Source organism: Lucilia sericata, unplaced genomic scaffold (genome assembly GCF_015586225.1).
Source record: "Lucilia sericata isolate MDLA Ls3-8-SP2 unplaced genomic scaffold, ASM1558622v1 Contig000012F_arrow, whole genome shotgun sequence".
Taxonomy (NCBI): domain Eukaryota; kingdom Metazoa; phylum Arthropoda; class Insecta; order Diptera; family Calliphoridae; genus Lucilia; species Lucilia sericata.
Window position 1 is genome coordinate 969,230 of NW_023994051.1, and position 13,020 is coordinate 982,249.

At 32.9% G+C, this 13,020-nt stretch overlaps 1 protein-coding gene across 1 annotated transcript; it reads left to right on the top strand.

Moving 5' to 3' along the window:
• The first annotated feature begins 2,937 nt into the window (after positions 1-2,937).
• Positions 2,938-3,506, top strand: LOC119603970. Its single transcript, XM_037956279.1, has 2 exons — positions 2,938-2,952; positions 3,018-3,506. Exons 1-2 carry the CDS (start codon positions 2,938-2,940, stop codon positions 3,504-3,506), a joined length of 504 nt encoding a protein of 167 aa, XP_037812207.1.
• Positions 3,507-13,020: the final 9,514 nt, after the last annotated feature.

Below are 13,020 nucleotides of genomic sequence, written 5' to 3' on the forward strand. Positions count from 1 at the left end.
AAATTTGAATATAAACCACAATACACTTAAGTTTTAGGAAAAATTTATTTAAAATCAAAGTTTCCTTATAAAATGCATGCCTTATAGTACAAAATTTTTCTTTGAGTGTAGAAAAGTAAACACAAACAATGGTTGTTGTTTTTATTTTTTTATGCAAAATCTTTAAGCGTTTCTAATTTGCATGTCTTTGAGAAATTCGTTGAAATCTTTCCAAAACCATATTGATCTTTTCACAATGCGTTTGAATGGCCAACCAGCGCGGTCGCAGCCTTAAAATGCGTTTGTCCTCAATTTGGAAAGTGTGTTTCTTTATTTTTTTTTGGGGGGTTGTGTTATTTTACGCATTAGCTCTTTGTTGTTTTTGGCGTAGATTTTCACAGAATTTTGTTTATAAACAAATGCAAATAATGGTTCTTAGAAATATTTTTAAAATTTGGTCCCAAAAATAAAAAAAGTTATTGTTTGTGTAGAAAATTTGTTTAATTAAGAGTAAATGTGTTTTATAGAAAGCTATTGGGATTAAAGTTTAATAGGTAAAAAATGGTACAACTACTTCCTTAAAATAGCCTCCCGATATAACCGCAAAAGATTTATGTTGTTGTTTATTTAACTGACGTTGTTTTTACAACTTGCACTTTTAAATGTTAAGTTGTAAATAAATTTGTTTCAACTTTTAACAAGATTTTAATTCGAGCTTTTTTTAGTTATCTGAAAAGCTTGTTGGTTGCTTATTGAACTTTACTTTAATTGTATATCACCACCTTAAATTACACTGCACTTTTTTTTTGATTTTGCAAATACATACAATGTATAAAATTAAACTGAAATTGTATTATTATGTATTTGTGTTTCAGGCACGTTTTTAGATCAAATTACTTAAACTTTTCAAGCAACCGAAGACACAGTAACAATTGTTTAAAACATTATTACAGAAAGGAAAAAAAACATGATCTGCACTTGTTACAAGATCACAAGTGTTTTAAACTTAAGACAATTAAAATGGAGTTGCCAGATAAATTCAGATCAATCCAGAGCGGTTCCAAGTAAGAATCCGTTAATTACGAAAACTCTAATTTAAATCTTTTTTGGGTCAAAGTGATCGATCTTACTGTTGTGATCTTACTCAATAATGTGAATTATGTGGATGCAAATGAATGTATTTTTGAATTAAGTAAGAAACGTGCGATATCTTTCTGTGTAGTCGCTCCCTGTGATACTTGCAGTTCCGAGAAGAATCTTTTGGAAAACCTGTTGGAATGACGTGCTTCTGAGTCAATTTTAAGCCACGAATAACTTTGTATAAGACGAGATATTACAGCACTAAGTAAAATGTTTAAGAGCAGCGACCTTGAACAATTCGAGAATTTGTGTCCATGGATTCCTCATTACTCAGCTAATCCCTCATTTTGTACATATTTAAAACCAAACCACTTGGACATGTTAATTGTATGTACAACTTTCATCTTGGTGTTATTGCAATCCCGATGAAAAGAGGTATCTCTAGTCTGCCGGGACTATAAACTGGTAACTACTGGTGATGATCAAATGTACATATATGTATCCTCGGCCTTTCCTTGCAATGATTTGACATGGGATCGAACCAGAGAACCACATAATTTGGTACTACGGGAACCGGTAGTCCGCCGGGAAGAGTTTCGGACTTTGTCTTGTCCCGTTTATTGGAAAGGTCCCTTCAGGGTGTACGTGGTGGCTGTTTTTAAACTAAAATTCATGAGAAGAGAATGTACGGTAAGGGCTATAATTTGGAATGAGTTCGGTGCTGTTGCCGAGACAATAGATTTCCCACAGAGGGACTAAGCGTTGAATATAATTTGCTCAATAAAGACCATCATATCTGCGTTGTTGTAAACGGAAGTGATGTTTTTGCATCTCGGAAGTTAAGCAACGGGGCAGCAATGATCAGAGATTAGATAGCTCAAGTACTTGAGCAAACCATGTACAAGGATTGCGGCGTGTAAGAAGCATAAAGAGGTGGTGGAGAGTAGTCTATCTCACCCTGTGGTTGTAAAAGTACCACCGTGAAATAAGGCCAATACGGCAGTTGTTAACCTAAAGCACTTCCACATCTTTTTTAGCAGATGTTTCTTCAATTTCAGATGTAAGGTCTCGATCGCAAACGACCATCGTAATTCAGACTAAGTGTGACTTTATTAAGTGCAACTCAATTTCTATCTAAAGATTTCTACAAATAATTTCAAAAACTTTTTTCTTATCCCACCCATTTTATAAATATAAACTTCCAAAATCTGGCAACTCTTTTATGTATTTTTAAATGTAACTCAATCGCATTTAACTTGAATAGCTATTGTAATGTTTGCTATTTTGCTTTTATTTCACTTTAAAAAATAGAGAGGGCGCTACCTGTGATTATTGTTGTATGAAAATTTTACTTCCACTTGTTATTTGATCTATTTTCTTCCGAAATGGAAAAACTACGACAAAACTGTGCAGTCTAGTGCAGTTCCTTCTCTAATGGCCAAATGAACAGCAGACAATAGACGAAATAAAAACAAAAAATTAAGGGTACTTTCATTTTAAAATGAATACACTGTGAAGTATGATATAATAAATGCCTGATTGCACAATATGAGATTCATTATAATTATGAAGTTAGGCGAACTGAAAGAAAAACACACTGACCAAAAGTACTTTTCCTTTCAGGCAATAGAGTAGTAGTGGTGAAAAACAAAAAACGCTAATAAAAAAAGTGAAAATATTCACCACAATGAAAACGAATCTTTCACTTTTTGTTTAGCAGCTTTTTGAAGAAGAAAGGTTTTTTGCATAAAAGCCAAGGCCATGTCTGAAAAATGTTACAGTATTAAGTCACACAACGACTAAGTAAAACATAAATTATTAATTTAACTTATTTAAACTAAAGTAGAAAATATTAAACAGTTTTAGATAATCAACAAAATGGCTGCATCAAATGTAAGTGTTTTGAGAACTTTTATTTAAAAGTGATATATTTTTTTTTATTTTAAACACTTCCTTAGATTTTTTGTCTTGTCATCCTCATGTATGTGTGCTTTGCATCGTTTGTTACAAGTTCTCATATTGGCAGCGAGGATTATTCTCTACCAGATCCTCATCAGTCATTATCTGCTGCCGCCCAACATCATCAAACCCACGAAACTTATTCGGAAATCTCTAAACCTGTACCGGTACAAGTTATTGAAAAAATACCTTTGCCTATACCCCATCCGGTAGCGGTTAAGGTTCCCAATGTTATACGTATACAAATTCCCGAACCTTATGCTGTTCATGTACCCGTACAGCAGGAAATTCAGGTGCCTACTTATCGTATTGTTCCAGAAATTACCGAGAAACGTATACCATTTACGGTGGAAAAACCCTATCCCGTTGAGGTCGAAAAACCTTATCCGGTTGAGATTATTAAACAGATAAAGATTTCTGTACCGAAACCTTATCCAGTGCCGTATACAATTTATAAACATGTTATGCAAAAGGAACATGGTTGGTAAATTAATTGTTGAATTTTTTTTTGCTACTACTTTTACTTATTTGTTTGTTTAATTTTAAGTTTAATTTTATTTGAATATTTAAGAACAAATATATTGTTAAAGTGTTTATAAAAAAAGAAAATGTATAAACAAATTATCCTCTTAATAGATAACCTTTACCATTTGGAACGCAACAATGTAGATTTTTTTTTTGGATTTTAAATTTTGAAAATTGCTTATTAAAACAAACATATTAATAAGGATTAAAGTATTCCGTGATCCTTCCCGATTTATCAGAGTAATACATTTTTTTATTCTATGTAGTAGTTTTCTGTTCCAGGACATCAAAAACAAATTCCTCATCCAATAATCCCTAGTCTAAGGTTCTTGTTACCTCAGCATCAAACTTTCTAAAAAGGATTATTTCGTTTCGCGATTCTTATTATTATATGAGAGTCGAGATTATTCTAGTATTCACTGTGTACTTACTAGGGTGATCGATTATTCGACATTTTCCAAAAACCGGTTTTCGAATAGTTCGAATAGATGACATTTAAAAAATGTGATTAATGTGAAATGATTTTTAACAGTTTAAAAGATTATCCCCCTTATCCACAAACAAAATTTTTATTTTATAAACAGTTTAAAAATATGATTTTATATGGAAATTTTGTTTTATAAACCTTTTATAAAATAAAAATGTTGTTTGTGAATAAGGGGGTATATATTTAGATCTCGTCTGATTTACATTATTTCATTAATATAAAAAAAAAAAATAAGGAAAAAGGTGGGACACTTCTGTTAAACATAAGGTACTATGTAATCCTAGCTTATTTTAAAAGCCCTGTTTAGGAAATTTGCATAGGCTTCCACTTCCATAAAATTTCAGACGTAAATTAATTATTATAATTGGAATGTAATCTTAAGATTGATAAAATTTTATCAAACAGTTATCAATTTTACAAATAATTTTTTTTAATTAATTAGGAAAATCAAAAAAGTTTAACCAAAGGAGCTGTAGAAAAATATACGCTAGTTCCTCGACTCGAATATTTTTAAAATTTAGACGGGGTGTATTATTATTTACTTAAAAATTATATTTAAATAATATTTGAATAAAAAGCAAATGAAAGTATGTATTCGAAACCGGTTTTTAAAAAGTGAAAAAACCGGGTTATTCGATATTCGAAAAATCAACATTAAGAAAAAACCGACACTGGTAAAGCAGAAAAAACCGGTTTTAAAACCGGTTGAAAAATCGAGCCGATCACCCTAGTACTTACTAGGGTGATTGATTATTCGACATTTTCCAAAAACCGGGATTCGAATAGTTCGAACAGTTGACATTTGAAAAAAAACCGGTTGATATTTTTCAAATTCATAAAAAAACGGTTATTATAAATAACAAAATATATTTTCTTTTGAAAAAATTAACGTTTTTGTTTAAATTTGATGGCCCGAACCGATTTTTAACAGTTTAAAAGTTTATAAATTTAGATCTACTAGTCTGATTTACATTATTTCTTTAAAGTAAAAAAAAAAATGGAATAAATGGGTCACTTCTGTTAAATAATAGGAACTATGTAATCCTAGCTTTTTCTAAAATCCCTGTTTAGGCAATTTTCATAGGCATTCCAACACATCAATAATATTTTAGCCGCAAATTAATTATTGTCTAGTTTCTGGACTCAATATTTTTCAAATTTAGACGGTCACTTCAAAATTTTTTTAAATACAAAATAAATAAAAGTACATATTCGAAACCGGTTTTTAAAAAGTAAAAAAACGGGTTATTTGATATTCGAAAAATCAATATTTAGAAAAAACCGACACTGGTAAATCAGAAAAAGCCAGTTTTAAAACCGGTTGAAAAACCGAGTGGACCAGCCTAGTACTTACACCATTAAACAGACTTTCATATTAAACTTCTCAGGAGTTTATGTAGGATGTTTCTAACGGCAGTTATACAGAAAGAAATTATACAGATTTGAAAGGTTATCAAAGGCATTACAAAATTACATTTTGTCGGATATCATGTTCGTAGTCGTTAAGAAGTGCTTCAGCGATTTCGAATGAATCATAATATACGAAAATTAGATGAGTTTTGGAGTCAAATTAAATACAATAGTAATTGTAGAGAAAACGTGGAAAAACGGACATATAAAATTCCCCAGGTTCTTCTAGGAATGTAGAATTGGTCATAATTAGAACTGGTTTCAGGACCGTATAATATAATATAAACAAACTTCACTTGATATTCGAAACCATTGCGATATTTCAACAGCCTTTCTCAAGATGTTCCTAAAATTCTTAAACGATAAAAATATTCTTGACCAAAACTTAGATTTCCGCAGTAAAAGACTACTATCAATCACATCAATTTCCAAATACATACATCTTAAAATCCCAGTCAAGAATAATTTGGGAATAAAAAAAGTTATTTTTTTTTTATTAACTTCTTCATAAAGGTTATAGAGCAGCATCATCTTACCATCTATGACAACATGCAGACCAACAAAAATAATCATTGAATACATTTTATTTAACAGCTTCCGGCTATTGAAACTATTTGAAAACGATTTAAGCTTTTTAAGCATAAACTGCAAAGCAGACGTTGAAAGTCCTCTTTGTGGCTGTGGTGGCACGTAAGTAACCTAAAACTTAATATTGATTGCAATCACTTGTAAAATTGGTTGTGCAGCTGTGCATGAGGCAGTCAACTCTCAATGCAATTACCCGGTCACCATCAATAGCTAAAGCACAGCCAGCTAGCAACAGTTGGCAGCAACCAACACAGCTTGTTGAAAGTGTGGCAGGGGTGAGGAAGAGAGTGTGTGCAACCAAAAACATAAATATTCGCATATAAATATACCTAGATGAGTGTAAGTAATCGCCAGTAGCTGCAATTGTCTTCTAGATTTCAATTTCATTAATTCAATACAATTTTGAATGAAAAATATCTCGACGAAATGAATTGTTGTATTTATTTTTTCTTTTTTGGCTTAAAGCTGCAAAATTGTGTTGATTTGAGCAAAGTTTTCATTTGATTTTGGTTTTTGTTTTAGAATGCATTTTTGTTTGTTTGTGGGCAACTTGATAATAGTGATGCTGCAGTTGTGAGTCTCGGCTTCGTTATTGCGGTCTATTTCCAGAACTATGCTATATGTACTATGTATTGACAATTGTTGGCACAGCAGGAAGAAAACCTCGACTCGTACATACATCTAGTATTTAGTGTTTCAGCAGATGGATGCATATGCATGTCCAGCAACTGTGATTCGCATTTAATGCTACAAACAGTTTGTTTACTGTAACTAACTGTATGTGACTCCAAAAATAGAAGAATGAAACGTAACAAAAACAAAAGTTCAGCATACTGATGATGTTGAGCCAAGAAGTTCTTTGACAACATTTGCCAAACGAAATTTGAATTTTGTGTTTTGTTGTAATTTTATGCTGTAAGTTGCCGACTACTGCTGTTCAACAGTCTCACAATTGTTTGGCACTTTGTAACTGTCACAGTCTGTTAAAAGGCTCATAATTTTTTTCACTTCTCGCAGGGGGGACGCCTGCAATAGCTGTTGTTGTTGTTGTTTGTATCTTGTATATGTGAGTATAAAGTTGCAAACCGCACGCGTATTTAGTTTAGATTTGTTGTAGTTGTTTCAATTGTGTTGTATCAACATGATTGCATGTGTTCTATGAGATTATGTTGCTGTAACAACAATTGCAGCAGTTATGTTGTTAAAGGCGCTACTCGTATTTTTTTCAACGAAATTTTTATTTTATCTTCCTAGACAAATACATACACAGCAGGTCTAATGTTTTAAATGCAAATTTTGCAATTTATTTTTTTTTTTGTGTCAAGAAACTATTAAAGCTCTACCCACCACCACCACCGCCAATAAAAACAACAACAACAGCAACACTAAATGTTTGCAATTGTTAAAATAGTCCGAAAATAATTTTAACAACACGACAACAGCAAAACTTCACAATTGCAGCAGCAGTTGCTAACATACAACAACAGCAACAATCATAAATGGTTTGTTGCGCAATTTGCTTAGAATAAAATCTCATTTTTCCCTTCTATTTCGTTTTTGTTTTTTTTTCTCTCTAGATTTTTTGGCAACTTCATTATAAAACTATGGCTCCTTTATGTTGCAAGTGTTTCGTTTTGTTGCCAAAGTGAATACGTGACTATTTTATTGTCATTTTGTGGTAATTGTTATGTTCTATAGAGCACCAAACACTAGCTAGGTTCATTCGTTTTTTTTTAATATTGCCACCACCACTATCGGGTTCCACCACGAGCAACAGCTGTAGTTTTTGGCTGCAGTAGTATGCAGTAAATATGTGGTACTATGATGCACGTTCCAAGTACAAGTTATTTGTTTAGTAGTTGAGTTCAACAGGTTGCCATTACAGTTTTCCATACATCGTTTTGTTGCATTATATTGTTGTTACAAATATTTAAAGTAGAGCAAGATCGTGAAGATCAAATAAAATTTTATTTTAAATTTTTATACACAAAGAAGCTATGATCAAACATGTGTATAAAATGAAAATTAAATGCAAAATATATGAAAATGATGTTAATAGGAGAAATTATTAAGAAAGAATTTATATGAAAATATGCAATCATTCCACATACTCTAAAATAAGGCTTAAAATTCCAAAAAATCCTAATTTATTAAAATTCAAAAAATAGACATAAATTATATCTGGGAATGATCTTTGTTTAAAAATTATTATGTGTATTATATCGATGTTCATAAAGTTCCGTGGTCTGGCTATGCTATAGCTCATCCCGTCACGAATGTCGAAGTGCTTTACGTGAACACCTGCCCTGAGGGCCTTATCAGGGTGGTCTTTTTCATTCACTGGGTGAGCTAAAATGTAACGACTCACCACCGCCCCATTGTGCTTCTTACACGACGGAGGTAATTTACGTATATGGATGTCCGGTCCATTATACGTGTACTTTGCTCAAGTACTCGAGCTAAGGACAGGTGTCATGAGCAAGCTCAATCTAACCGCGACAAAGGAAAAGGCAATCACTGGTTAGAGTCAATAGAAGCGGCGGACCCAACATCAGGTGAAAACACCCTATTGATGTTATGAGAAATGATCTATCCCTACAAACATTCTCATCATCTAAATATTCACCCCAATGCATTTCTGAACCTCTTTACTGACATGGCTTCTGTTGGTTTGGCAACAGCACCTAGAGACGTATTTGGTAGCACGAAATACCCAAAATAATAAATCAGGATTCCTCTTCCTGAACAGATCTGTAACAAAGGATGTAGGAATTTCCAAAGTGAACTGAACCCAATAATTGCCACGACAAATAATCGCGTAGCATGAATCAATATATCTTGCTGAGATGACAACAGCGCCGAGAAACTTTCCCGAAGCATAAAAAGGCATACTAAATTACTACTAATCTCTAATATATGGAGACTTTCCCAATCTTTTACCAATTTTTGCATCAGTTCCATTCCCATGATCATAAAGATCTCTCTACGGAATGACAGGTAACTACTGAACGCTAACCTGACAATTCCCCGGCATATACCGGCTCCCTACTACACGACCGGTAAGAAATACCGATCGGGTTCAGGAATCCAGCATATGCTGCTTAGGGTATATCAGCCCTTAAATCAACATTGTCTTCCCGCGAATTTGATTTTAAACCACAGCCACTACGTGGGCAACTGACCACCCGTAGTACAAGATTATATGTCAAATCATACCAAGGACTAACCGAGGAGTGAAGTGACATCACCAGGGGGGCGAGGTTCAGCACGTCCTGTCAGTCATTCTGCTGAAATCAAAAAATATCGAAGTTTATCATCCATTTTAGTCTATAAAAATTGCGTCATCGCAGCTTTGTAGCACTCGAGTTGTTCAGATCAACAACTTCAAGATCGATGAATTCAATTTCAAGATCGATGTTTTTGGATTCAATTGCAAACCCTCGACCATAGTAAGACACACATTTTCAGCTCCATTGGTTAAGAACTTCCGTAGTTAGAGGGGGCCAAAGTTGGAGATTTTTTAAAGGCTATTGGTCCTAGAAAAAATTGTCCAGACGACCTTAGATAGCTATTTCTTCAATCTTTCCAAAAAAAAATAATTGTTTCAAAACGGGCCCTTTTTTATATTGAAAACACAAATATTTACATATACACAAACGAAAGTTATAGTATTCCCACATTATAGCAGATTTTACTTTGATATTCAGATCAACCCTCAGTTACCCAAAAGGCTTATTATTCTCGATTCAGTTCTCGAGATTAAACGCTCTTTAACTATATACTACTTACTTATTATTATAAACTTAAAAAAAATTATATTTTTACTTCTGCCACAAACTTTGCTTTTAAATATAATCATAGATACAAATTCATTGAAAATTCTTTTTTAATAATAAATATTCCAAGAATTATAATTTTTTCTTTTGTTTTCTCTTAAAGACCATTTTTATTTAACAAAAGCTCGCTTTTCTTATTTCTTCATGTGCAGCAATCAAACATTTACACAAAAAACCAAACCATTGGCGGCTTAAGATGTAAGGAAGGAAACAAAAACAACAACTGCAACATTAACATCAACAAAAACATAGAGAATGAATGCATTATTCAATGTGATCAACATGACGACTACAATAATGATGCCGGCAAAGATGATGAGGATGAAAATGATGATGATGACTACAAGGAAAGTCACAGAAAAAAAAGAAAAAATAAAAATAAATGCGGCCATCATTATTATTTGAATATTGTACATACAACTCGTAAACTGTGAACACTAGAAGTTTAAAGTTTTTTTTTCTTATGATTTTACAAAAATCATCCTTGGAGTTGATCATGGTAAATACGCTTGTCTCCCACCGCTGTTGTTGTTGTTTTTAGTTTAACAGTGAAGGTTGCTTAAACATCAATTGAATTGAAAATTTGCATTTCAATGCAATTTTCCACACATGCAGGATTACAAACTCAAACACACACTCACACCAATTTACATTGAATTTTTAGCAGTAGTAATACAGCGAGTAGATGAAGTGCATTCATACAATTCAAATAAGCATCAACAAAAAAAAAAAAAAAAAAAAAACTACGAAACGGCTTTACTTTGATCTTTAAGCGGCATTCAACCAAGACGACGATTGTAAGATTTTTCTTCAATTTTTTTTGTATTATAGCTTGGTTTTGTTGCAGCGCAAATTTGGTAAAAAATAAACTTTTTGAGTTCAGTTTAAGAAAAAGCGGCTTAAAATCAGTTGATGTGCGCCATTTTTCTTTTAGTTGCATTCTACCACTCATACTAAAGATCTACTACCACATACACTTCGAAGGAACTTTTTTATATTTCCTACATCATCTTTTCTACTACTCTATACACTCACACATACACTATACATATAGCTGAGGTATACATAGACTTGGTCGTACGAGTATAAATATTTTTGGATTGTGAGTTATCTGACAAAAAACTAAGCTACTGTTTTACGCAAAAAATATAACTTAAATAAAATACTGAAATGGTTGTCGTTTGTTGTTGTTGATGATGAGGTTGGGAATGATGATGGCAACATACTCATACATACATTCATACATCCATATGTACATACATAAGTAGTTGTTGCAAGTTGGTATGAAATGTATTTATTCTGTTGCAGATCAAGCCATTTCGTGGAATTACAAAATTGACATGGTCCACCAAATTGTATTGTACTACTTACTTACACATACATACATATATATTTATATAATTTTATATGTACTATTTGCAATATACCAACAACAATACATTGCAATGCAACAATCACTTAAATAATGGTATGTCCACCACTGTTTACTTTTTCTTCGTTTTTTGTTTGCTACTACAGCAGCAGCAACGACAACAAGCAGATCACCAGCAACAATGACAAAGTAACAAAACAAAAACATAACGTTGCGATTGAAATAATGTCGCCAATTGAAGGATAAGTTGCAGTCAACAATAACGACAACACAAAAGGCTTTTTTCTTTTTATTCAGTTTTGTTTTTTTGGTTTGTCCTCATCACAAATATTAAACAAAATGGGGCTTGAAAAAAAGAAGAAGGAAGCAACTGGAACACAACTTGTTTGTCATAATGTTTTGTGGTCTAAGGTTAGTTGTTACTAAATAAGTGGGGCCTCAAAATTGGTTCATATTCGAAAAGTTTCAAAAAATATTTGGTTAAAAATGTGCTTTTACGATTTTCCAGAATTAAAACCCAACTGTAGAGTAGGTAGGGACCAGTAGACCACAGTACAATATATTAAAAAACAAGTAAGAAGTTATAGTCGGGCGAGGCCGACCATATAATACCCTACACCTGTGTACGAATAAAATGTAATTCAGTTTTCATAATAAAGCATTTAAGTTGAATTGTACCCTGCCTCAGATATACATAAGCCATTTATTGCTTAATAAAACTTTGGATATTTAAGTAAAATTTTGATGGGGGCTTTTTATAGGGGCTAGGGTCAAATGAGGCCCTATAATTATAAAGTTCATCAGGGTCATCAAGGCTAGTATAGAACTTGGTTTTGCAGCTTTTTGTCGAGATACGAGTATATTAAACAGTTGTATGGGGCCTAGGTGAAATAATGGACCGATGTTAACTATTTTCAATAGGCTTCGTCTACACTACCATAAAAGATCATGTGCCAAATTTCATTAGATTATCTCCAAAATTGCGACCTGTAGTTTGATTACAAGGCTTACAAGCTCTATTTGGGGGGTTCAGTTGTATGGGGGCTAGGTGAAATAATGGACCGATGTTAACCATTTTCAATAGGCTTCGTCCCTGGGGCAATAGAATATCATGTACCAAATTGAATTATCGTCAAAATTGCGACCTGTAGTCTGATTACAAGGTTTACATGGACGGACGGACATAGCTAAATCGACTCAGAAAATGATTCTGAGCCGATTGGTATACTTTAAGGTGGGTATAGAACAAATATTGTTGTGCGTTACAAACATCAGCACAAACCCAATATACCCTCCCCACTAAAGTGGTGTAGGGTATAACAAGTAAGAATGTTAATCGGTCATGGCCGACCAGTGAGTATGTTAAAAATGTGGATTATTGTTGCCATAAAAAGTGATTTTCTGAAAGAGGGGTGAGAGCAAAGATAAATATGGTCCTATCCATATGATTTTGTATGGGACCTAGGGTCCGAACATAATTTAAATTATATAAAACTAACATTTGCTGATTTTAACATTTAATATAATTATAAGTTCAAGGACTATTTGGGGTGGGGGACGGTTGTATGAGGGATAGGCAAAATAATGGACCAATTTAACAATTTTTAATAGGCTCCTCAAAAGAAGAGTGTGTGAAAAATTTAATCAAATTATCTTCAAAATTTAGACCTGTAGTGTGTGCACAAGGTGTACATGAACTCACAGACAGACGGACATAGCTTAATCTACAGAAAGTGATTCAGAGCCGATTGGTATACATAAAAAAAAACGCATAATACAATCCC